At 39.1% G+C, this 27323-nt stretch overlaps 2 protein-coding genes and 1 long non-coding RNA gene across 4 annotated transcripts in view; 2 read left to right on the plus strand and 1 right to left on the minus strand.

Annotated features, from left to right (window-relative positions):
* Positions 1–8678: 8678 nt before the first annotated feature.
* Positions 8679–9819, minus strand: LOC122840462. The gene is made up of 2 exons (XR_006372233.1): positions 9691–9819; positions 8679–9612 (listed from the first exon to the last, which is right to left on the minus strand). It is a non-coding gene; the product is annotated as an uncharacterized LOC122840462 (long non-coding RNA).
* On the plus strand, positions 9576–23812 carry LOC122840455 (CD209 antigen-like protein C). 2 transcript variants are annotated; one of them, XR_006372230.1, is made up of 7 exons: positions 9576–9901; positions 16959–17067; positions 17161–17262; positions 17440–17616; positions 17902–18044; positions 18806–18909; positions 23718–23812. XR_006372230.1 is itself a non-coding variant. In XM_044132901.1 (7 exons), the coding sequence occupies exons 2-7, from the start codon at positions 16998–17000 to the stop codon at positions 22126–22128; spliced, it is 753 nt and encodes a 250-aa protein (XP_043988836.1). In that variant the 5' UTR covers positions 9576–9901; positions 16959–16997; the 3' UTR covers positions 22129–22264. The 2 variants fall into 2 exon arrangements, 1 of the variants encoding a protein (XP_043988836.1); XM_044132901.1 differs by lacking the exon at positions 23718–23812 and adding an exon at positions 21972–22264.
* Positions 23813–24021: 209 nt separating this feature from the next.
* Positions 24022–27323, plus strand: part of LOC122840459 (CD209 antigen-like protein C) — a 31581-nt gene continuing 28279 nt past the window's right edge. Inside the window, exon 1 of the mRNA XM_044132907.1 lies at positions 24022–24106. The gene's annotated coding sequence lies outside the window, so the exon portion shown is untranslated. The remainder of the gene's footprint in view (positions 24107–27323) is intronic.

Consider the following 27323-nt stretch of genomic DNA (forward strand, 5'->3'; position numbering starts at 1 on the left):
TATGGACAATCCATGATGAGCACAGAAGTCCAACAAGAGAACAACACTCGAGTTCAGATCGGGGGGGCCGTTCCTCCCAACCACGCCCCTCCAGGCCTCACTGTCATTGCCCACGTGAGCGTTGAAGTCCCCCAGCAGAACAAGGGAGTCCCCAGGTGGAGCACTCTCCAGTACCCCCTCTAGGGACTCCAAAAAGGGTGGGTAATCTGAACTGTTGTTCAGCCCATAAGCACAAACAACAGTCAGGACCAGTCCCCCTACCCATAGGCGGAGGGAGGCTACCCTCTCGTTCGCTGGGGTAAACCCCAATGTACAGGCGCCGAGATGGGGAGCAACAAGTATGCCCATTCCTGCCCAACGCCTCTCATCCTGGGCAACTCCAGAGTGGAAGTATGTCCAGCCCCTCTCAAGGAGACTGGTTCCAGAACCAGAGCCATGCGATCGAAGTGAGACCAACTATTTCTAGCCGTAACCTCTCAACCTCACACACTAGCTCCGGCTCTTTCCCCACCAGAGAGGTGACATTCCACATCCCAAGAGCCAGCTTTTGCAACTCAGGATCGGACCGCCAGGGTCCTCTCCCTCAGTCACCACCCATCACACACTGCACCTGACCCCTTTGGACCTTCAATTGGGGTCATTTGGCAAATCTTCTCATATGTTGCTGTGCCTTTCAGCCTCCTTAGAGTGCTTGTTGACTGAAAGGCCTCCCAAAGGCAAGGGAACCCAAAGACGAGTCTTGGGAGCAGGTCGTTGGATGTACTATGTCCATGGACACATTTGAGTTTGTCCAAAGACAAACTCAAATGTGCAGAAGGAGGGGAGCTGAGGCCTGGCACCAAAACACAACAAGCGTCAAGTGGCAGAGTGGAAGCCGAAGGCGACCCAGAAGGTGGAGACGGCCAGGTTTAAATGCTCTGCGCCCCAAATGAACAAATCAGCAGGACCTGCAAAGGAGAGGAGCACAAAGACAGAACACAAGGCACCTGCAACTCAGCCCATAAGGCCCAGGGCCGTAACAACTGTGCACAAGTAAGAACAGTTTATGCAGTATTAATGCAACAACTCTATGCAGAGGATGAACTTTCTCAGCAGGATGGAGCCAGTGCAAACGTCTCCCTCCACCTTCACGATGGTTTCCTTTCAAACTATCAAACCAGGCTGGACCACATTTTAGTCAAACAGCTGTAGTACAGCTGAAAGGCAAACACTATAATCAACAGAGAGAAAAAATGGGAGAGTCAAACAAATCTCACTTCCTTCCTCTGATGAAGACATTAAAATATAGTCCCATGTGACCCTTCTCACCCCACATCGGAACTTAACTAGAAGGAGAGGCCTGGATAAAAATAAAATGCTGAGTTGCTTCAGGAAACTGTGAAACATGCATTATCTCAGCTTTTCTCCTGGACTAAACACTTTTATTCAATATATTTTTATGAATGACCTCACATTTCTAGATTTAAACAGGAGATATTTTGAAAAAATTATTAAATGAAACAACAAGTTGTAACTGTTTTTTACAGTTTAGCTAGAACATTCCTATTGGTCTGTCTTTCACTTCCACATGGTTTGTATAGATGCAAATAAGTTGTGTTTTCTGTCTAGTTTGTTAGGTCAATTTGTGTTCGAGTTGTTTGAGTTACTACCCGAGTTGAAGTCTGTTATGTTGTCTTCTGTTTTTTATGTTGCCCCAATTCATCATTTTTTGGAATATGGTTTTCTAACCTTTTTAAAAAAATAAAATAAAATTAAGGATCTTTTTGATACTATTCAGTTTCTCTGGCTGGTAGATGATAATCCCTCACACTGGCCTAGAGGCTCACAGGACTAATTTTAACTCTAAAAACAAATTTTTCTTTCTTTATCAGAACTTGTTACTTCCTCATTTTAAACTCAGTTTTGCAATTCTCACATACTTCTGGTTTTGCTGCAGATTAGAGAGTCTACAAAACGTTCAGCATCTGTCAAAGCAATGGAGGAAATTTATATGAATGTTGATCCTGTGAATAATGCCTGCCAAATTCCTGTTAGAAAAAATGAAGGTAAGAACAACATGAGAAAGAGAAGCATGAATATATTTTGTCATTAATATGTAGTAGAAATGAATGTTATTGAAATGTATTTCCTTTGATAAGGTCCTGGCAGCTCTAAGAAGAAGATCTATGTGGGTGTCATCATCTTTCTGGTTCTTCTGAATGTTTTGATGCTGATTGGACTCATCAGCCTTGGTGCTTTCTGTGAGTTTTGTTTATTTAAATCATGAGTCTAAAGGCAGCAAATAAAAATTAGTCTATCATCAAAATCCAGAGTGGTTTAATGATTTTCAGCATTAAAATCAACTTTTTAAGCTAAAGTTAAATGAATATTAAGCTTTTCTGCTTTTATCTAATAATATACTTTCATTACTTTTAGTTCATGATGTGAGCAGCTTGGCAGCAGATCTTATCGACAACAAAAACAATCTGACTGATCGTCTCCAGGACAGTAATGACCAGCTTTCTGTAATAACCAAAGAAAGAGACCGTCTGAATGCAACCCTCACAGAAATGTCTAACGAGATGATCAGGCTTCAGAGTTTGTTGAAGAAAAGTAAGTCTTCAGGTGTTTGTCAGAAAAACTTATTTTCTAAAAGACAGAAGATTCTTTTGATCCCAGCTTTGGTTTAAGTTCCTTCCTGCAGAGTTTCATTTACTGCATCCTCCTTAATCTGTGGGTATTTTATGTTTTTTTAACTGTTACTAAATACCTTGGATCCTCAAAATAATCTGTTTATAGTTCAAATCTTAATGACTTTACAAATGTGTGATTGAGCAACATTGACTTCCTATTAACGTCATAATTAGTAAGCAGTGTTTTAAAAAAAAGCTAAATATCCATTTATCTTTTAGAGAAAACCTGTCCTGCAGGATGGATGATGTTCAACTATTCTTGTTATTTCCTCTCTACATCGTCTGGCTCCTGGAATAAAGCCAGAGAAGACTGCAGGAACAGAGGAGGAGATCTGGTGGTGATAAACGACGATGATGAACAGGTGATGTGATCCTTCAATGTGAGATTATTCATTTATGTTTACGAATGAGACTCATATCTTTCTTTCATAGTTTAATGTAAATATTGTGTAACAAGATGTTTCCATTTAGCCTCTAACATTTTAGTACAATCCACAGACATCACCATTGTGTTATAGTATTACATATACAACAATACTGCTGCCTATTTCATGCATAAATATTCAAAATATTTTTTCATAAATATTTAAACATTGACTTCCTATTAACGTCATAATTAGTAAGCAGTGTTTTTTTTTTTTTTTTTTTTAAAAGCTAAATATTCATTTATCTTTTAGAGAAAACCTGTCCTGCAGGATGGATGATGTTCAACTATTCTTGTTATTTCCTCTCTACATCGTCTGGCTCCTGGGATAAAGCCAGAGAAGACTGCAGGAACAGAGGAGGAGATCTGGTGGTGATAAACGACGATGATGAACAGGTGATGTGATCCTTCAATGTGAGATTATTCATTTATGTTTACGAATGAGATTCATATCTTTCTTTCATACTTTAATGTAAATATTGTGTAACAAGATGTTTCCATTTAGCCTCTAACATTTTAGTACAATCCACAGACATCACCATTGTGTTATAGTATTACATATACAACAATACTGCTGCCTATTTCATGCATAAATATTACAAAATATTTTTAATAAATATTTAATACAATGAAAATACACCCAAAACATTCAAATTTGTCAATGTGACCATTTTAATTTTAAATGGCACTGTTGTAAAAAAATGTCCATCAGATTTCTTCTTTTTCTTATATGTCAAACATTTTGATACCATATTAGGATAAACTGAGTAGAAACAAATCTTAGCATTTCATACTTTATTTACTGTGCATTGTGTCGTTTGGGTTCGTATTCTTTAACTCACACTGAAACACACTGGAAGAAGATGAATGTTTAGCTGTTCGCTTATGTTTTTATTTTTCCCGTGAAATAAAGAAGTGTGGAACTGAAGGGAAAGAAAAGGAATCCTTCAGATTAAAGTATAGTTAAAGTTTAAGACGGATTCACTTTTTATAAAGACAATTAGAAAAATTTTAATGATTAATTTTTTATGTGAATAAATTCTAAAACCTTTAATAGAAATGTTCTTTACCTTGGTTTTTGTCATGGCATGTTATAACATCAAACAGATAACTGCTGTACTGAAACCTTAATATTTTTCCTATAATATTGACAGGATTTTGTTTCTACAATCATCAATAAAGATAGATGGATTGGTTTGACTGATAAAGAAACTGAGGGATCCTGGAAGTGGGTTGATGGCACTCCGCTGACTCACCGGTGAGTTTTCCGCTTTATTTCTTATTCATTGATAAGAAAAATAAAAACTGGGTTTACCATTCAAAATCTCACTGAAGTGTAAAAGATTAGACAGGATTTACAGTGATTAGTTGCAGCTTTGAGACAAAATTACACTCAAAAAATATGTAAGAGTTAGGATTTCTCACATTAGGAAAATGAGTAAAACATTTGTTCTTCTGAAAAGCTCATCTCATCCAATAAGCATTTGATCCCCCAGTAACTTTAAAACATTTCATACAAAAAAATTAATGAAACATCTCAATTTTATGCCTGATTTATTTTAACAATGAATATCAAAAGAAAAACTGAGAAAATTACATAAAATGAGAAAAAAAATTCATTTGCATTTTATTGAAGGAAATAAGTATTTGACCCCCCAGTGAAACATCAATTAATACTTGGTGGCAAAACCCTTGTTGGCAAGCGCAGCAGTGGGACATTTCTTGTAGTTTTTATAGGGTGTGCACAACCTTCAGGAGTAATTTTGGCCCACTCCTCTCTGCAGATCATCTTCAAATTCTTGAGGTTTTTAGGCAAGTGTTTGGAAACGTGAATCCTCAGCTCTCTCCATAGATTTTCATTTGGGTTGAGGTCAGGAGACTGGCTGGGCCATTCCATGACTTTCATATGCTTCTTCTGGAGCCACGTCTTTGTTTCCTTGGCTGTATGTTTGGGTCACTGCCGTGATGGAAGAACCATCAACGACCCATTTTCAGTGACCTGGCGGAGGCAAGGAGGTTGTCACCCAGGATTTTGTGATACATTTCAATGTTTAACTTCCTGTCAATGAGGTGAAGTTGGCCTGTGCCCTTAGAAGAAAAACACTGCCTTAACATAATACTTCCACCACCATGCTTGACAGTGGGGATGGTGTTCTTAGGATCATATTCTGTATTTTTCTTCCTCCAAACACGTGGAGTTGAGTTGTGGCCAAAGAACTCAATCTTGGTCTCGTCTGACCACAGTACCTTCTCCCAATCTCTCTCAGAGTCATTAATAGGTTCATTGACCAACTTGTGGTGGGCCTGGACGTGAGGCTTCATGACCAGAGGAACCTTGTGTGCACTGCAGGACTTCTCAGTCTATTACCAATGGTTTTTTTGGAGACTGTGGTCCAAGCTGCCTTGAGATCATTAATCAGTTCCTCCCATGTAGCTCTTGGCTGACTTTTAAATTTTTCTCATGATCAATGAGACTCAATGAGGTGATATCTTGCATGGAGCTCCAGGCCCATTGACAGTAATGTTGTACTTCTTCCACTTCCAAATATTTGCCCCAACAGTTTTCACCTTCTCAGCCATCTTCTTACTTATGGCTCTATTGTCCATTCCAGCCTTGTGTAGGTCAACAATTTTGTCTCTGACATCTTTAGACAGCTCTTTAGTTTTGCCCATGGTGGATATGTTGGGGGGTCACTGAATCTGTTGGCAGGTGACCTTTTATACGGGTGACAATTTGGGCAGATGTCTCTAATGCAGGAAACAACTTCACTGAGATCAGGGTGCGTCAGTGGTCTGTGGGAGCCAACATCAAATACTTATTTCCCTCAATGAAATGCTAATTGTATTTTTTATTTAAATATTACTTAATTTTCTAGATTTTCTTTTTGATATTCTATCTCTCACTGTTAAAATTGAGTGTGGAGGCCAAGTTAGACTGTTGAATTATCTGTGAATTAGTAGGTTTTGGTAGCATCATTATATTGCATGTAGCTAATTTCATAATGTTTTATTGTGAATAAAAGTTTTATTTTAAGTTTGTATGCTTTATAACTTAATCAGCCATTTTGCAACTTATGCTAATGAGGTGTGCCGCCTGATCGTTAACAAAGATTAGATAGCAGAGAGAAGGGAAGGTACTGCAAGTAAGATCAACAGAGCCACACGGTTTTTAACCGTAGTTTGTTCAGTGTAGGGTGTTTAGGATTTAATTGCTTGCTATCAATGGAAACTGTTTGTAAAATACACAATACCGTTCATTTAATGGACTCAAAAACAAACTTCACCAAATGTCTCTACATGGCCTCCTAAAGAGCTTAAAATGTCAGATTTCTTATTTCATAACAGTGTTATAAATAAGCTGTAAAATGATTTTCTTGTTTGCAGATTCACCAAATACTGGGAAAAAACCCAGCCTGATAATGGTGGTGGAGACCCACAGTGGGGGGAAGAGGACTGTGCACATATCCGGATTTCTAAGTTATGGAATGATCTTAAATGTTCTGGTTCTCTGCAGTGGATCTGTGAAAAGGACCCAGTGTAAATTGGGAGTGTGTCAGAAATTGCTTTACAGTTGAGACTAAGTTTAGGTTGCTCTGCTTTATGCTTGGCTGCATTGTTGTCTGTGACTGACATCTGTGATCTCTGTGAACGTCGACATGAAGGCCTGATTGTAGTGACTGCAACACGAGTGTTCACCAACACTGAAACTTCAAAGGATGGCGCTTAACATCCTTTGATGTTTTATAATAATGATAATAATTAAAGCTGCAAGCAGCCTCGTGCGGCCCTTGCACCAAGCGCTGCTCTGGCATACTGGCCACTGCGGGGGTTCCAGCCACCGCAGAAGCTCTCGCACTGTTTCCAGAGCTGGTGTCACAAATCTTCCCCGCCCGATCGCCCGCCAGGCGACACACATGAATGCGTTCGGAAGCGCTCCCCAACGACTCACCAAAAATCTGGTGCAAATCGGTCCATGTATGGCGGAGATATAGCCGATGGATTTACCTAGGGGGAGCAGTGGAGTCAAATTACATTTCAAAACTTTTGAGCTCTTTAGAGGTGAACACAGGTCTTACATTTCGAGTTTGGTACCAATAGGTTCATCCCTGTGTGATTTAAAGACAATGGTATGATTATGGCGAAGGTCTGACATTCGCCATCTGGCCACGCCCACACTGCTCAGCCAGCATTGACAGATGTCATCACCTTATTATTTTAAGTCAGTTTCCACTGGATTTAACTGTTATATAAATAACAGAGAAAAAGTAAGACATAAAAAAGGTGACTTCCTATCGGAAGTGGGCGGGGCTAAGGTGATGACATAAAATGACTATTACAATGTGATCAGTACTGCTCTGTAGAGATACACATGTGTACCACGTTTCATAATTCTAGGTAAAAGCATGGCTTGGGGCTGATCATTTAAAATATTCTAGGGGGCGCTATAGAGAAATTAGGCCACGCCCACTAAATTTTAATATGAATTTCTGTCAGGTGGAGGATAAAGGTCCATACTAGTGAATTTGGAGCAGCTCGGCCCAAAATTGTGGAATTCAGAGCCAGGCATATGGCAACGGCGTTAAAGGTCACTTCGCCACGCCGCCACGCCCACCTGCTCCATGGAAGCCGGTCGCGGCTGGAATCCACAATACAACAAAATGTGTTCTGTCTCCGGACACAGTTTCATGTTGATTAGTTCAAAGGGGTAACATAGCGACCACTCACAGTAAAGCATGACACTTCCTGTTCTCAGGGGGTGTGGCCTTAGTGATGTCATCATTTGACCACAAGGTATTTTAGGCCAACGCATGATGATCAATCACTAAAAGTTTGGTTCCTCTGAGAGTTTTAGTGTAGGAGTTTTAAAGTTTTTTTTTTGGCAAGGAGGTGAACTTTGACCCCTGCTAACGTCCCTTCAGCATGCTCACAAACTCACCATTTTGATAACTTTGAATCGCCCATGCCTTATGATCAGACTTACCGTGGTTGAAGCCAATCAATCAATATCCCTAGGAGGAGTTCGATCAAATATGAAGGCTGTAAACGGTCAAAATGGGGTCAAAATAGGACCTTCAATCGAAAATGAACGACTTCCTGTGATACTTGCACTATGACCTTAATTGTAAATTCTGAGCGTCTTGGTGATCTCTACAACTGTACCAAATTTCAAGTCTCTACGATGAAGTAAGGGAAGAGCAAAGGGTCTTCTGAAAATTGCTAGGTGGCGCCGTTGAGCCATTTTTTGTGTGATTTTTGCAACAACCTTAAAATTCGAAATTTTTAAACAGGCTTGACTCGTCCACCAAGTTTGGTGAGGTTTTGAATATGATAAAGCCCCCAAAAAGCTCCTTCTTTTGGGTGGAAGGAAAATAATAAGAAGAAACGGTATGAAAATGATAGGCCTTCGCAGTGCTTTGCTGCTCGGGCCTAATAATAATAATAATAATGATAATAATCAGTCAACTCATGAACAGAAGAAAATAACACAAGACTTGTTTTAAGTATAACTGTGGGGAGTTTCTATTGTTGACCCCTTTGGATTATTTCTCAGGAACCATAAGGACAAAAAACTGCACTGTGTGCTTATTGACAAATCATGTTATTCAATTCTTCTTCTTTTGTAATGATACTGAGGACTTGGGGTTTTCTTTGTGTTAGTTTAGGTTTTTGTGTGGTTTTCAGTTAATTGAGTCTCCATTTGTCTCTTGTTTCTCCTTATTGTGTGTATTTAATCCCACCTGTGTTCCTGGTTCCTTGTTGGGTTCTCGTCTTGTCTGCCGTCAAGTTTGTCGTTTTGGTTTAGTTATCCCAGTTGCTACCAGCTCTGAGTTTTGTTGTGTCTCATCTGTACTGCCTGGATTTCTGGACTTTGGAATTGCATTTTCACCATTAAATCATCTTTAATTCACTCCAACGTGGGTCCTCTGTGTCTGTCTCACCACCTCTCTACCACACTTCATGACAAAGACAGTAAACAAACTAAATCATTCTCACCATGAGACTCATCTCTGAGTGGAGAGCAGCAGTTCATCTTAGTGAATATGAACACATTCCTGTCCACACAGTCTAAGTGACTCATAATTTCAGGCCTCAACATTTGATGATGTGATCAATTATCATTAACTAATTTGTGTTCAGTCAACTTACAACCATCAGAACAGCAAAAGGCCTCTTTTTGTTACTTAACAAAACAAAAGCTCCTATCTGCTACATTTACTGTACTGGTTACTGTCCATGTTGATGATGTCATTGGAAAGTTTTGTATGGATGATATTATGTTGAAAAGTTGGACCTGTATTATTTTTTTTAGTTTTTGCAGCTTTTAAAGGCAATTAAATATTAAGCTTTCAGATTCTGCTGGTGTCTTTTTGTGATGTTTGGATCCATTTTCTTTGTCCACATGCAGAACACCACAGGAGAACAGAAAATCAGTGAAATATTGTTTATTGAAATACAGAGGTAAGAGAGGTGGAGAGAGCATGGTCCCTGGGGAAGATTCACGGAGACGTCGACACACTACGGGACAGCAAAAAGAGATGGTGAGTTTAGGGTAATTGGAAACGGGAGTTGTGAGATGAATTGGACTGATCTTACTTGTAGAAATGATGATCTCGGTCTGGGAGGGGTTTGAATGCGGGTTCAGGGCTTTGGTCTCCTTATTAAAATCCTTAAGCAGGTCCAGGTTCCAGATGGGAGCCTCGGCTGAGCGAGGTCCGGAAGAAGAGCCTGCGGTGGCGGGAGGACAGAGGAGCGGTCCGACTGCCAGCCGAAGAAATCAGGAAATGCTTGTGATCAGACCGAAGAGGTGAGGGTGAAACTCGGGCAACCAGTGGGTAATATCCACGGCGTCATGAGGAGAGTGAAATAATAATAATAAAAAAAAAAAACAGGACAAGATCTTCTCTAGGAGGATCCACAGCGTCACGAAAAAACACCTGAAGAGGGAGGACAACGAGATGAATTACCCAGAATATTTCTGAAGAGAAAAACACAGAGTAGTGATGGCCAAATGAAGCTTCCCGGCCCATTGCTTTGCCCAAAGGTTCATTACTCGGTGGTTCATTCATATCTCACTAGTGACATCTGCTGTTGTTACTGTGGCAGCCTTGTTACTCAAATAGACATAGTTAAAAAAAAATTAGTAAATGCAGATTTGTCACAAAGTTTTTGTCAAACTCGTGTTTAGTATCAGGAGAGTCAAATAAACCCTATTTAGCTAATCTTTTTTAGTTATTATAATTATTTGTAGCCAATCCTGGTATATGTTGACTGTCAGAGGCTGTTTTCTTTTGTCATTGACTGATCTGACAATAGACATTTGTTTTTGTGTATTTGGAATGCAGTGCTTCTTTGGATAAGACAGTATTATTTTAGTTTTTATTTGCCTCCTGAAAAACTAAAATTCTTCAAAAATTCTCTTTTTCTTGGATTCCTCTGATCTGATCCCTTTTATTTTTACTCATCAGTCCAGAATTTTCCTCTTCCAACAGCTTTAGTCTGTTTCAACTGTGCAAGACGGATATATCTTTGCAGAACAAAGAAATAGTGGAAATTCCAAGAAGGTGAGAATTTTGGAGGTGAAGGGGTTAATTATTTTTACTTATGAATCTTATGAAAGATCATTACCAGATATCAGATTTTTTCCTCTTGCTGGCTCCATTTCGATCAAGTTTATTTCAGCAACAATACAGTTTCAAAGTGTTTTACATAATAAAAAACACACAAATAAAAAGCAATAAAATATACCACAGTCGACCATTGAGAAAACCATTAACAAACATTACATTTTGATGAGTGCCATCATCAAAACTGTTAATACACATGAACTACAAAAGGTTCCTTTTATTTCGGCCACTGCTGAAGACAAATACTCCTCTGATGCGCGATCAAATTCAATAACCCATGAAGCGGCACGACTCATCATGCTTTTATTTTGAAAACCGACACGCAAAATGAGGCAGTTACGTGACCCATGCAATGCAGGCATATTTTGCTTGTGTCGGTTTTCAGCAAAACGACACAAGCATCGAAGCCTGGCTTCAGATGGCCCATCACTAACAGAGAGACTCCGGGGGGCTCAGAGTACCATTGCTGGCAAACACTCAGGCGTCGAAGTACTGGCAGTCAACTCCTCATAAGCTCCAGGAAATAATGAGATGATCAAAGACAGGTGCATTGAAGCATATGCACGCCCTCCAGAAAAGCAGCCTCTGGCGCCATCTGGTGGACGAACGGTGAAGCAGCAAGAGAAAACAACAACAAACCCACAAAGAAAAACAAAAACCCCGGAACCCAACACTTTTATTTTGTACTCTTCAAGTTCAGGTGATCATTTAGACTTCCAAAAAGAATTGCAAATTTTACTTGTGAGAAAAGATTTTTGAGCAGCATTGAAGTTTGTTCATTCATTTGTTTTTGTCTTTTTCAGTCGATCATTTGTTCACTCGTTTCTGTCTTTCCTTCTTTTCTTTCTCCATTTCCTTTGCCTGTTTATACTCATCCTATTATTCCATTTGAAGAGATCGTCTCTGAGAGCATCAGACAGGAAATCCATTCGTTAATGAAGAAGTTTTACTGTTAAACATTCAACATTTAGACACAGTTTCATTTGTCTGTCTAATTATACTCCTTTTGGAAATTAAACCAAACTGTGTCTGAAGCAAAAGGTGGCAGTAAATAAAGTAACAAAGTAAATAAGCACAGAAACTCACATTGATTTGTCAGTTCAAGGTTAATTGCCAATCTGTTTTTTTTTAAATCAGTTTAATTTTAAATTGTTTTTCTAATTTGTTTGCTCCATTATCTAATTTTATAAGTTGTACCACTGTTTGCCCAACATATTATAACTAAATACTCATTTAAATGCTGCAGAAGAAACTTTCACAACAAAAAAAGCAGGCTGCCTTTTTGTCAGTGGAATATCTGGTGATTGATGGTTTTACATTGACATAATACTGTACAGAAAATACAAGACAACATGATTATTGACTGTATTACATGTGGTTTTATTTCTGTGCTTTAAATCACAATCTCAGCTGTTTGATGGTGTCTGTTGTTGCGTCGTATGAAACGTTGTCTAATGGTGTCATAAATCTAACAGGAACTGGCACGACTCTCAGCCTGATAATGGTGGGACAAGCGGAAGATGGGGAGAGGAGGACTGTGTACATGTCAATAACTACGGCAAAGCATCTTGGAATGACTTTTCATGTGATTGGGCTAAACACTGGATCTGTGAAAAAGTGCTGAAATTGGCTGTTTGAAAAAAAGGTCTCTAAATATAATAGTTTTGATTTTATTCTTGAATTTTATGCAATCCATCTCTAAAAACAAAGCTTTTATAAAGTGCTTTAATTGACCTGCTTCTAGTCACAATGAATTTAAATATTACAATAAACTCTATTTTCTGCTTACTGCCTGGTCACTGTTTATTACAATTTCCAATTTCTTTATTACAATTTCCTATTCTGTCTAACCCAGACTGTAGTTTGTCTTAACAAGCCCTATATCTAGATTAACTCAGTACATGAAGTACAAAATTATGACTTCATACTTTTTAAAAGTCTAGAAAAAACCCCAAACATGATCCATCCATCCATCTATCCATTCATTTTTCTTCCGGTTATCTGGGGTCGGGTCATAGGGGTAGCAATTTCAGAAGGGAGGCCCAGACTTCCCTCTCCCCAGCCACTTCTTCCAGCTCCTCCAGAGGAATCCCAAGGCATTCCCAGGCTTGCCGAGTGACATAGTCTGTCTCTTGGCTGGTGGGATTGAGGAGGTCTTCGAAGTATTCTGCCCACCAGGCCACAACGTCCCATGTTGAGGTCAGCAGCACACCATCCCCACTACAGACAGTGTTGGTGCTGTACATTCGCCCCGGTGGACCAGAATCGCCTCGAAGCTGTACTGAAGTCTTTCTCCATTGCCTCTCCAAAATCCTCCTACGCCCGAGTTTTTGCCTCAGCAACCACCTGAGCCGCATGCCGCTTTGCCCACCGGTACCCATTGGCTGCTTCTGGAGTCCCTCAGGCCAAAAAGGCCCAATAGGACTCCTTCTTCAGCCTGACAGCATCCCTCACCAAAGGCGTCCACCAACGGGTTCAAGGGTTGCCGCCATGACAGGCACCGACAACCTTGCGGCCACAGCTCAGATGAGCCGCCTCGACAATGGAGGCACGGACTCCATGTCCCCTTCCTCCCCCGGAACGTGTTCGAAGTTCTGCCAGAGGTGGGAGTTAAAGCTCCGTCTCACAGGGGATTCCGCCAGACGTTCCCAGCACACCCTCACAACACGTTTGGGCCTGCCAGGTCTGACTGGCATCCTCCCCCACCAACACCACCAGGTAGTGGTCAGTGGACAGCTCCGCACCTCTCTTCACCCGAGTGTCCAATACATACGGCCGCAGATCCGATGAAACAATGACAAAGTCGATCATCGAACTACGGCCTAGGGTGTCCCGGTGCCAAGTGTACATATGGACACCCTTATGCCTGAACATGGTGTTCGTTATGGACAATCCATGATGAGCACAGAAGTCCAACAAGAGAAAACCACTTGAGTTCAGATCGGGGGGGCCGTTCCTCCCAACCACGGCCCTCCAGGCCTCACTGTCATTGCCCCTGTGAGCGTTGAAGTTCCCCAGCAGAACAAGGGAGTCCCCAGGTGGAGCACTCTCCAGTACCCCCTCTGGGGACTCCAAAAAGGGTGGGGAATCTTAACTGTTGTTCAGCCCATAAGCACAAACGACAGTCAGGACCCGTCCCCCCACCCATAGGCGGAGGGAGGCTACCCTTTCGTTCACTGGGGTAAACCCCAATGTACAGGCGCCGAGATGGGGAGCAACAAGTATGCCTCTCATCCTGGGCAACTCCAGAGTGGAAGTATGTCCAGCCCCTCTCAAGGAGACTGGTTCCAGAACCAGAGCCATGCGATCGAAGTGAGACCAACTATTTCTAGCCGGAACCTCTCAACCTCACACACTAGCTCTGGCTCTTTCCCCACCAGAGAGGTGACATTCCACATCCCAAGAGCCAGCTTTTGCAACTCAGGATCGGACCGCCAGGGTCCTCTCCCTCAGTCACCACCCATCACACTGCACAATTGGGGTGATTTAGCAAATCTTCTCATATGTTGCTGTGCCTTTCAGCCTCCTTAGAGGGCTTGTTGACTGAAAGGCCTCCCAAAGGCAAGGGAACCCAAAGACGAGTCTTGGGAGCAGGTCGTTGGATGCACTATGTCCAACGACTCAGTTGTCGTTGAATCGTTATCCTCCATGATATGTGGGTTTTGTCTACATAGTGACACATTACTTTCTCTGGTCAGGTCAGAATGAAATTTGGATGCAGATCCACAAAACTCCTCATGTACCGTTTGAACAGTTCACCTAAAGACTCGCTAAATAAATGGAATCCCTACTTGTTGGATCGTCATTGTAGTTCCTGCTTAAACACACATCATCCTTATTAAGACTGACACACTGCACCTGCTCAGCAGAGACACAGACAGCTCTTTAAATGGTCAGGTCTAAGTTGGGGATCTCGGCACAGAAATTACACACAATAAAATACACACAACCAAATTATAGACAGCTAAAATATACCAGAATAGAAATGGATGGAGTTGGTTTTGGACCTTAGAAAACAAAGAAATGGTTTTTGACATTTACCATAAACACAACAACTTCCCATACTTTGAATACAGTTTCTCTACTATTGATAGCGGTGTTCAAAGTAAAAACGGTGAACACAAACAGAACTCAGAGTCTCACAATATGGATGTCAAAGACTGACAATCATAAACACATGAAAATACAGAAATAATTATGAAGCTATAGTTTCTTTGTTAATGTGCTATTCATTAAAAAATATATTATTTTCTCATCCGGGAAGGTAAATCTGAGATTGTCTGGTATATTTTACTGAGCAGAGCGATTCTCCAAACCTCAAGGTGGAAAATGTTTTGCATACAAACTCCTACAATGTCCTGTGACATCACAATATATCGTTTCTCTCTTTACACTTTCTGCTTTTTCATTGAGAAAAAGATTAACTTAAATTTCTATAAATAAAATTCTGACGGTGCATCATGGAAATGAGGTGATTGTATGAAGTACATTTATGAGTTATGAATGTTATAAAATGTTATAAAATGTGAAGTTAAATGTACTTCACACTTAACTTATGTACTTCACATTTATGACATTTATGAGTTATAAATGTACTTCACACAATCTTATCTATGTCTTCCAATCCTGCAACAGTTGGGTCATCAGCTTGAAAATATCTATGTGGCAATGTATTTCAAGGAAGCTGTGTAAAGTGTTACTTTCAGTTTGGAGGTTGTTCAGGGACGTGTGCTCAGTCCTTTGCTCTTTAATCTACTTCATATAATCCACACGATGCATTGCCAAAATCAGCAATGAACTTTTTAACTTCATCAACAATTGGACAGGAGTGAGACTCATGAGAAGTAATGTTGGAAATGTGTTTAGCTGATGTGGCGTAAACAATATGCTACTTATCATCAACACACTTTGATTGTGGATTTGGCTCAACTGTTGTTACGACGGCTCAAGGTCATAACAAAAACGGGAGACCATGCAGTGGTTAGAGTGCTTAACAAAGAATATTTATTAACAAAAACAACAATGGATTGTGAATGTGGTGTAATGCAAATGCTTGGATGTGGTGTGTGAGTGCATATGGATGTGTTGAAGTGCAAAAACAAAGACAAACTCAAATGTGCAGAAGGAGGGGAGCTGAGGCCTGGCACCAAAACACAACAAGCGTCAAGTGGCAGAGTGGACGCTGAAGGCGACCCAGAAGGTGGAGACGGCCAGGTTTAAATGCTCTGCGCCCCAAATGAACAAATCAGCAGGACCTGTAAAGGAGAGGAGCACAAAGACAGAACACAAGGCACCTGCAACTCAGCCCATAAGGCCCAGGGCCGTAACAACTGTGCACAAGTAAGAACAGTTTATGCAGTATTAATGCAACAACTCTATGCAGAGGATGAACTTTCTCAGCAGGATGGAGCCAGTGCAAACGTCTCCCTCCACCTTCACGATGGTTTCCTTTCAAACTATCAAACCAGGCTGGACCACATTTTGGTCAAACAGCTGTAGTACAGCTCACAGGCAAACACTATAATCAACAGAGAGAAAAAAATGGGAGAGTCAAACAAGTCTCACTTCCTTCCTCTGATGAAGATATTAAAACATAGTCCCATGTGACCCTTCTCACCCCACATCGGAACTTAACTAGAAGGAGAGGCGTGGATAAAAATAAAATGCTGAGTTGCTTCAGGAAACTGTGAAACATGCATTATCTCAGCTTTTCTCCTGGACTAAACACTTTTATTCAATATATTTTTATGAATGACCTCACATTTCTAGATTTAAACAGGAGATATTTTGAAAAAAATATTGAATGAAACAACAAGTTGTAACTGTTTTTTACAGTCTAGCTAGAACATTCCTATTGGTCTGTCTTTCACTTCCACATGGTTTGTATAGATGCAAATAAGTTGTGTTTTCTGTCTAGTTTGTTAGGTCAATTTGTGTTCAAGTTGTTTGAGTTACTACCCGAGTTGAAGTCTGTTATGTTGTCTTCTGTTTTTTATGTTGCCCCAATTCATCATTTTTTGAAATATGGTTTTCTAACCTTTTTTAAAAAAATAAATTAAGGATCTTTTTGATACTATTCAGTATCTCTGTCTGGTAGATGTTTATCCCTCACACTGGCCTAGAGGCTCACAGGACTAATTTTAACTCAAAAAAAAAAAAAATTCTTTATCAGAACTTGTTACTTCCTCATTTTAAACTCAGCTTCACGATTCTCATATACGTCTGGTTTTGCTGCAGATCGGAAAATCTACAAAACGTTCAGCATCTGTCAAAGCAATGGAGGAAATTTATATGAATGTTGATCCTGTGAAAACTGCCTGGCAAATTCCTGTTAGAAAAAATGAAGGTAAGAACAACATGAGAAAGAGAAGCATGAATATATTTTGTCATTAATATGTAGTAGAAATGAATGTTATTGAAATGTATTTCCTTTGATAAGGTCCTGGCAGCTCTAAGAAGAGGCTCTATGTGGGTGTCATCATCTTTCTGGTTCTTCTGAATGTTTTGATGCTGATTGGACTCATCAGCCTTGGTGTTTTCTGTGAGTTTTGTTTATTTAACTCTCATGAGTCTAAAGGCAGAAAATAGAAATTTGTCTATCTTCAAAATCCAGAGTGGTTTAATAATTCACAGCATTAAAATCAACTTTTTAAGCTAAAGTTAAATGAATATTAACCTTTTCTGCTTTTATCTAATAATATACTTTCATTACTGTTAGTTCATGATGTGAGCAGCTTGGCAGCAGATCTCATCGACAACAAAGACAATCTGACTGATCGTCACCAGGACAGTAATGACCAGTTTTCTGTAATGACCGAAGAAAGAGACCGTCTGAATGCAACCCTCACAGAAATGTCTAACGAGATGATCAGGCTTCAGAGTTTGTTGAGCAAAAGTAAGTTTTCAGGTGTTTGTCAGAAAAACTTATTTTCTAAAAGACAGAAGATTCTTTTGATCCCAGCTTTGGTTTAAGTTCCTTCCTGCAGAGTTTCATTTACTGCATCCTCCTCAATCTGTGGGTATTTTATGTTTTTTTAACTGTTACTAAATACCTTGGATCCTCAAAATAATCTGTTTATAGTTCAAATCTTAATGACTTTACAAATGGGTGATTAAACAACATTGACTTCCTATTACCATCATAATTAGTAAGCAGTGTAAATATTCATTTATCTTTTAGAGAAAACCTGTCCTGAAGGATGGAGGATGTTCAGCTGTTCTTGTTATTTCCTCTCTACATCGTCTGGCTCCTGGGATAAAGCCAGAGAAGACTGCAGGAACAGAGGAGGAGATCTGGTGGTGATAAACGACGATGATGAACAGGTGATGTGATCCTTCAATGTGAGATTATTCATTTATGTTTACGAATGAGACTCATATCTTTCTTTCATACTTTAATGTAAATATTGTGTAACAAGATGTTTCCATTTAGCCTCTAACATTTTAGTACAATCCACAGACATCACCATTGTGTTATAGTATTACATATACAACAATACTGCTGCCTATTTCATGCATAAATATTATAAAATATTTTTAATAAATATTTAATACAATGAAAATACACCCAAAAAATTCAAATATGTCAATGTGACCATTTTAATTTTAAACGGCACTGTTGTAAAAAAAAAATGTCCATCAGATTTCTTCTTTTTCTTATATGTCAAACATTTTGATACCATATTAGGATAAACTGAGTAGAAACAAATCTTAGCATTTCACACTTTATTTACTGTGCATTGTGTCGTTTGGGTTCGTATTCTTTAACTCACACTGAAACAAACTGGAAGAAGATGAATGTTTAGCTGTTCGCTTATGTTTTTATTTTTCCCGTGAAATAAAGAAGTGTGGAACTGACTGGAAAGAAAAGAAATCCTCCAGATTAAAGTATAATTAAAGTTTAAGAGGGATTCATTTTTTATAAAGACAATTAGAAAAATTTTACTGATTAATATTTTATGTGAATAAATTCTAAAACGTTTAATAGAAATGTTCTTTACCTTGGTTTTTGTCATGGCATGTTATAACATCAAACAGATAACTGCTGTACTGAAACCTTAATATTTTTTCTATAATATTGACAGGATTTTGTTTCTACAATCATCAAAAAATATACATGGATTGGTTTGACTGATATAGAAACTGAGGGATCCTGGAAGTGGGTTGATGGCACTCCGCTGACTCACCGGTGAGTTTTCCATTTTATTTCTTATTCATTGATAAGAAAAAGGCTGCACAGTAGCGCAGTTGGTAGAACTGTTGCCTTGCAACAAGAAGGTCCTGGGTTCGATTCCCGGTCCGGGGTCTTTCTGCATGGAGTTTGCATGTTCTCCCTGTGCATGGTGGGTTCTCTCCGGGTTCTCCGGCTTCCTCCCACAGTCCAAAAACATGACTGTCAGGTTAATTGGTTTCTCTAAATTCTCCCTAGGTGTGAGTGTGTGTGTGAATGGTTGTTTGTCTTTGTGTTGCCCTGCGACAGACTGGCGACCTGTCCAGGATGAACCCACCTCTCGCCCAGTATGTAGCTGGAGAGGAACCAGCAACCCTCCTGACCCCATTTAGGGAAGAAGGGTGTTAAGAAAATGGATGGATGGATGGATGATAAGAAAAATAAAAACTGGTTTTACCATTCAAAATCTCACTGAAGTGTTAAAGATTATACAGGATTTACAGTGATTATTGGCAGCTTTGAGACAAAATTACACTCAAAAAATATGTAAGAGTTAGGATTTCTCACATTAGGAAAATGAGTAAAACATTTGTTCTTCTGAAAAGCTCATCTCATCCAATAAGCATTTGATTCCCCAGTGACTTTAAAACATTTTATACAAAAAAATTAATGAAACATCTCATAATTTTATGCCTGATTTATTTTAACAATGACGCAACAAATATCAAAAGAAAAACTGAGAAAATTACATAAAATGAGAAAAAAAATTCATTTGCATTTTATTGAAGGAAATAAGTATTTGACCCCCCAGTGAAACATCATTTAATACTTGGTGGCAAAACCCTTGTTGACAAGCGCAGCAGTGGGACATTTCTTGCAGTTTTTATAAGGTGTGCACAACCTTCAGGAGTAATTTTGGCCCACTCCTCTCTGCAGATCATCTTCAAATTCTTGAGGTTTTTAGGCAAGTGTTTGGAAACGTGAATCCTCAGCTCTCTCCATAGATTTTAATTTGGGTTGAGGTCAGGAGACTGGCTGGGCCATTCCATGACTTTGATATGCTTCTTCTGGAGCCACGTCTTTGTTTCCTTGGCTGTATGTTTGGGTCACTGCCGTGATGGAAGAACCATCAACGACCCATTTTCAGTGACCTGGCGGAGGAAAGGAGGTTTTCACCCAGGATTTTGTGATACATTTCAATGTTTAACTTCCTGTCAATGAGGTGAAGTTGTCCTGTGCCCTTAGAAGAAAAACAATGCCTAAACATAATACTTCCACCACCATGCTTTACAGTGGGGATGGTGTTCTTAGGATCATATTCTGTATTTTTCTTCCTCCAAACACGTGGAGTTGAGTTGTGGCCAAAGAGCTCAATCTTGGTCTCATCTGACCACAGTACCTTCTCCAAATCTCTCTCAGAGTCATTAATAGGTTCATTGACCAACTTGTGGTGGTCCTGGACGTGAGGCTTCATGACCAGAGGAACCTTGTGTGCACTGCAGGACTTTTAATTTTTCTCATGATCAATGAGACTCCATGAGGTGATATCTTGCATGGAGCTCCAGGCCGATTGACAGTAATGTTGTACTTCTTCCACTTCCAAATATTTGCCCCAACAGTTTTCACCTTCTCAGCCATCTTCTTACTTATGGCTCTATTGTCCATTCCAGCCTTGTGTAGGTCAACAATTTTGTCTCTGACATCTTTAGACAGCTCTTTAGTTTTGCCCATGGTGGATATGTTGGGGTCACTGAGTCTGTTGGCAGGTGACCTTTTATACGGGTGACAATTTGGGCAGATGTCTCTAATGCAGGAAACAACTTCACTGAGATCAGGGTGCGTCAGTGGTCTGTGGGAGCCAACATTAGTCCTGGTTGTTGGGGGATCAAATACTTATTTCCCTCAATGAAATGCTAATTGTATTTTTTATTTAAATATTACTTAATTTTCTAGATTTTCTTTTTGATGTTCTATCTCTCACTGTTAAAATTGAGTGTGGAGGCCAAGTTAATGTATAAAAACATTCAGTTACTGTTAAAACTTATTTGTTTAATTAGTAATTATTTAATAAGTGCATTTGTTGAGGTTTTGGTAGCATTATTATATTGCATGTAGCTAATTTCATAATGTTTTATTGTGAATAAAAGTTTTATTTTAAGTTTGTATGCTTTAAAACTTAATCAGCCATTTTGCAACTTATGCCAATCAGGTGTGCCGCCTGATCGTTAACAAAGGTTAGATAGCAGAGAGAAGGGAAGGTACTGCAAGTAAGATCAACAGAGCCACACGGTTTTGAACCGTAGTTTGTTCAGTTTAGGTTGTTTAGGATTTAATTGCTCTTTAAAGTATAACGCAAAAATTGTGGAACAAATTTTTGTTTTACATCTTTACATCGGAGTCCTGTGGAAGTTTTTATTTTCCTCTTCAAACACATGAGAAAAGGGGCGTGCACCGGTGGCGTAGAGGTTAGCGCAGAGGTTAGCGCGCCCCACGTTTGGAGGCCCTCAGTCCTCGACGCGGCTGTCGCGGGTTCGATTCCCGGACTCGATGACATTTGCCGCATGTCTTCCCCCCTCTCTTCCCCCCCTCCTGTCAGCCTACTATGAAAAAAGGGACACTAGAGCCCACAAAAAAGGACCCCCTGGTGGAAAAAAAAAAAAAAAACACATGAGAAAAATCAGTGGCAACACATTGAGCTACTATAAAAATCATAGACTGTTGAATTATTTGTCACAGTACAAACTTTTACCATCAGTGGGGGATCAAATAATTATTTCCACCACTGTATCTTCATATTTATTTAGAAACAGGGAAACAAACTAAGAAACAAACCCATTACTAAAAAAAAATATATGAAAAAAACAGCATTTTTATAACAACTGAAAGCAGCATTGTGTGTGGGATTGATTATGCCATCAATGGAAACTGTTTGTAAAATACACAATACTGTCCATTTAATGGACTCAAAAACAAACTTCACCAAATGTCTCTGCATGGCCTCCTAAAGAGCTTAAAATGTCAGATTTCTTATTTCATAACATTGTTATATTTAAGCTGTAAAATGATTTTCTTGTTTGCAGACTTAACAAATACTGGGCAAATACCCAGCCTGATAATGGTGGTGGAGACCCACAGTGGGGGGAAGAAGACTGTGTACTTATCCTGACTACTAAGTTATGGAATGATCTTAAATGTTCTAAGTCTCAGCAGTGGATCTGTGAAAAGGACCCAGTGTAAATTGGAAGTGTGTCAGGAATTGCTTTACAGTTGAGACTAAGTCTAGCTTGCTCTGCTTTATGCTTGACTGGTTCTGGTCTGCATTATCAGAACCAGAACCAAATGAGGAGAAGCGGCATTTAGCATCTATTCACCAAAAATCTGGAACAAACTTCCAGAAAACTGTAAAACAGCTGAAACCCTGACTTCCTTTAAATCTCAACTAAAAACCCACTTGTTTAGAGTTGTATTTGAAACGTAATCAATTGCAAATTTATTGACGGAATCTGACTTGATGTTCTGTTTTGATTGTTGATTCTATGTTGCATTGTGTTTTTGTGTTTTATTTGATGTAAAGCACTTTGAAATGCCTTGCTGCTGAAATGTGCTATACAAATAAAGTTTGATTTAACTTGATTTTGATTTGCATTGTTGTCTGTGACTGACCTCTGTGGTCTCTGTGAACGTCGACATGAAGGCCTGATTGTAGTGACTGCAACACGAGTGTTCACCAACACTGAAACTTCAAAGAGTGGCGCTAAACATCCTTTGATGTTTTATAATAATAATAATAATAATAATAATAATAATAATAATAATAATAATAATAATAATAATAATAATAATAATAATAATAATAATAATAATAATAATAATAATCAGTCAACTCATGAACAGAAGCTAAAAATAACACAAGACTTGTTTTAAGTATAACTGTGGGGAGTTTCTATTGTTGACCCCTTTGGATTATTTCTCAGAAACCACAAGGACAAAAAACTGCACTGTGTGCTTATTGATAAATCATGTTATTCAATTCTTCTTCTTTTGTAATAATACTGAGGATTTGGGTTTTTCTTTGTGTTAATTTAGGTTTTTGTGTGGTTTTCAGTTAATTGAGTCTCCATTTGTCTCTTGTTTCTCCTTATTGTGTGTATTTAATCCCACCTGTGTTCCTGGTTCCTTGTTGGGTTCTCGTCTTGTCTGCCGTCAAGTTTGTCGTTTTGGTTTAGTTATCCCAGTTGCTACCAGCTCTGAGCTTTGTTGTGTCTCATCTGTGCTGCCTGGATTTCTGGACTTTGGAATTGCATTTTCACCATTAAATCATCTTTAATTCACTCCAACGTGGGTCCTCTGTGTCTGCATCACCACCTCTCTACCACACTTCATGACAAAGACAGTAAACAAACCAAATCATTCTCACCTTAAGACTCATCTCTGAGAGCAGCAGTTCATCTTAGTGAATGAACACATTCCTGTCCACACAGTCTAAGTGACTCATAATTTCAGACCTCAACATTTGATCATATGATCAATTATCATTAACTAATTTGTGTTCAGTCAACTTACAACCATCAGAACAGCAAAAGGCCTCTTTTTGTTACTTGACAAAACAAAAGCTCCTATCTGCTACATTTACTGTACTGGTTTCTGTCCATGTTGATGATGTCATTGGAAAGTTTTGAATGGATGATATTATGTTGAAAAGTTGGACCTGTATTATTTTTTTTTATTTTGTGCAGCTTTTAAAGGCAATTAAATATTAAGCTTTCAGATTCTGCTGGTGTCTTTTGTGTTTGGTGTTTGGATCCATTTTCTTTGTCCACATGCAGAACACCACAGGAGAACAGAAAATCAGTGAAATATTGTTTATTGAAATACAGAGGTATGAGAGGTGGAGAGAGCATGGTCCCTGGGGAAGATTCACGGAGACTACGGGACAGCAAAAAGAGATGGTGAGTTTAGGGTAATTGGAAACGGGAGTTGTGAGATGAATTGGACTGATCTTACTTGTAGAAATGATGATCTCGGTCTGGGAGGGGTTTGAATGCGGGTTCAGGGCTTTGGTCTCCTTATTAAAATCCTTAAGCAGGTCCAGGTTCCAGATGGGAGCCTCGGCTGAGCGAGGTCCGGAAGAAGAGCCTGCGGTGGCGGGAGGACAGAGGAGCGGTCCGACTGCCAGCCGAAGAAATCAGGAAATGCTTGTGATCAGACCGAAGAGGTGAGGGTGAAACTCGGGCAACCAGTGGGTAATATCCACGGCGTCACGAGGAGAGTGAAATAATAATAATAAAAAAAAACAGGACAAGATCTTCTCTAGGAGGAACCACAGCGTCACGAAAAAACACCTGAAGAGAGAGGACAACGAGATGAATTACCCAGAATATTTCTGAAGAGAAAAACACAGAGTAGTGATGGCCAAATGAAGCTTCCCGGCCCATTGCTTTGCCCAAAGGTTCATTACTCGGTGGTTCATTCATATCTCACTAGTGACATCTGCTGTTGTTACTGTGGCAGCCTTGTTACTCAAATAGACATAGTTAAAAAAAAATTAGTAAATGCAGATTTGTCACAAAGTTTTTGTCAAACTCGTGTTTAGTATCAGGAGAGTCAAATAAACCCTATTTAACAAATTTTTTTTTAGTTATTATAATTATTTGTAGCCAATCCAGGCATATGTTGACTGTCAGAGGTTGTTTTCTTTTGTCATTGACTGATCTGACAATAGACATTTGTTTTTGTGTATTTGGAATGCAGTGCTTCTTTGGACAGACAGTATTCTTTGAGTTTTGATTTGCCTCCTGAAAAACTAAAATTCTTCAAAAATTCTCTTTTTCTTGGATTCCTCTCATCTGATGCTTTTACTCATCAGACCAGAATTTTCCTCTTCCAACAGCTTTAGTCTGTTTCAACTGTGCAACACGGATATATCTTTGCAGAACAAAGAAATAGTGCAAATTCCAAGAAGGTTAATTATTTTTATTTATGAATCTTGTGAGAGATCATTCCAAGATATCAGATTTTTTCCTCTTGTTGGCTCCATTTCGATCAAGTTTATTTCAGCAACAATACAGTTTCAAAGTGTTTTACATAATAAAAACAACACAAATAAAAAGTAACAAAATATACCACAATCAACCATTGAGAAAACCATTAACAAACATTACATTTTGATGAGTGCCATCGTCAAAACTGTTAATACACATGATGAACTACAAAAGGTTCCTTTTATTTCGGCCACTGCTGAAGACAAATACTCCTCTGATGCGCGATCAAATTCAATAACCCATGAAGCAGCACGACTCATCATGCTTTTATTTTGAAAACCGACACGCAAAATGAAGCAGTCACTGACCCATGCAATGCGAGGCATATTTTGCTGCCAGTCATGCGGTTTTCAGCAAAACGACACAAGCATCGAAGCCTGGCTTCAGATGGCCCATCACTAACAGAGAGACTCCGGGGGGCTCAGAGTACCATTGCTGGCAAACACTCAGGCGTCGAAGTACTGGCAGTCAACTCCTCATAAGCTCCAGGAAATAATGAGATGATCAAAGACAGGTGCATTGAAGCATATGCACGCCCTCCAGAAAAGCAGCCTCTGGCGCCATCTGGTGGACGAACGGTGAAGCAGCAAGAGAAAACAACAACAAACCCACAAAGAAAAACAAAAACCCCGGAACCCAACACTTTTATTTTGTACTCTTCAAGTTCAGGTGGTCATTCAGACTTCCAAAAAGAATTGCAAATTTTACTTGTGAAAAAAGATTTTTGAGCAGCATTGAAGTTTGTTCATTCATTTGTTTTTGTCTTTTTCAGTCGATCATTTGTTCACTCGTTTCTGTCTTTCCTTCTTTTCTTTCTCCATTTCCTTTGCCTGTTTATACTCATCCTATTATTCCATTTGAAGAGATCGTCTCTGAGAGCATCAGACAGGAAATCCATTCGTTAATGAAGAAATTTTACTGTTAAACATTCAACATTTAGACACAGTTTCATTTGTCTGTCTAATTATACTCCTTTTGGAAATTACACCAAACTGTGTCTGAAGCAAAAGGTGGCAGTGAATAAAGTAACAAAGTAAATAAGCACAGAAACTCACATTGATTTGTCAGTTCAAGGTTAATTGCCAAACTGTTTTGCTTTTTTAAAAAAAAAAAAAAAAATCAGTTTAATCTTAAATTGTTTTTCTAATTTGTTTGCTCCATTATCTAATTTTAAAAGTTGTACCACTGTTTGCCCAACATATTATAACTAAATACTCATTTAAATGCTGCAGAAGAAACTTTCACAACAAAAAAAACAGGCTGCCTTTTTGTCAGTGAAATATCTGGTGATTGATGGTTTTACATTGACATAATACTATACAAAAAATACAAGACAACATGACTGTTGACTGTATTACATGTGGTTTTATTTCTGTGCTTTAAATCACAATCTTAGCTGTTTGTTTGTGTCTGTTGTTGCGTCGTATGAAACGTGGTCTAATGGTGTCATAAATCTAACAGGAACTGACACGACTCTCAGCCTGATAATGGTGGGACAAGCGGAAGATGGGAAGAGGAGGACTGTGTACTTGTCAATAACTACGGCAAAACGTCTTGGAATAATTTTTAATGTCATAATAATATACTTTATTCATCAACACCAAAAACAATCCGACTGATCGTCTCCAGGACAGTAATGACCAGTTTTCTGTAATGACCGAAGAAAGAGACCGTCTGAATGCAACCCTCACAGAAATGTCTAACAAGATGAACAGGCTTCAGAGTTTGTTGAAGAAAAGTAAGTCTTCAGGTGTTTGTCAGAAAAACTTATTTTCTAAAAGACAGAAGATTCTTTTGATACCATCTTTGGTTTAAGTTCCTTCCTGCAGAGTTTCATTTACTGCATCCTCCTCAATCTGTGGGTATTTTATGTTTTTTTTAACTGTTACTAAAGACCCAGGATCCTCAAACTGATCTGTTTATAGTTCAAATTTTAATGACTTTACAAATGGTTGATTAATTGACCCATTGATTTCTTAATACAGTAATAATTAGTAACCAAGGTGAAGAAAAGCTAAATTGTGGGGATTTGGGATTTTGTTTTGCTTGTGTGCTGCTTTTCTCCATTTATTAGTTAATCATTTCCCCTGTAGTCTCGTTGATTGTACCCAGCTGTGTCTCGTTCTCTGATTATGTTCCGCATGTATTTAGTCTTTCGTCTTGTTTACTGTGTTGGTAGATCCTTGTCCTTTCAGTCTGTCATTTGAGTTTTCCTGAGCTACCAGTTCATGAGTCTGTGTCAGTTTGTGATCCCACTGGAAGAAATTAATTAAGCAGTTTCTCGTCTCTACCGTCTTTCTGAGTGGCTAAGTTCTTCTCGACGGCTGAAATCATGACATAAATGTTATTTTTCCTTTTAGAAAAAAAACATGCTATGCAGGATGGAGGATG

Source organism: Gambusia affinis, linkage group LG11 (genome assembly GCF_019740435.1).
Source record: "Gambusia affinis linkage group LG11, SWU_Gaff_1.0, whole genome shotgun sequence".
NCBI lineage: Eukaryota > Metazoa > Chordata > Actinopteri > Cyprinodontiformes > Poeciliidae > Gambusia > Gambusia affinis.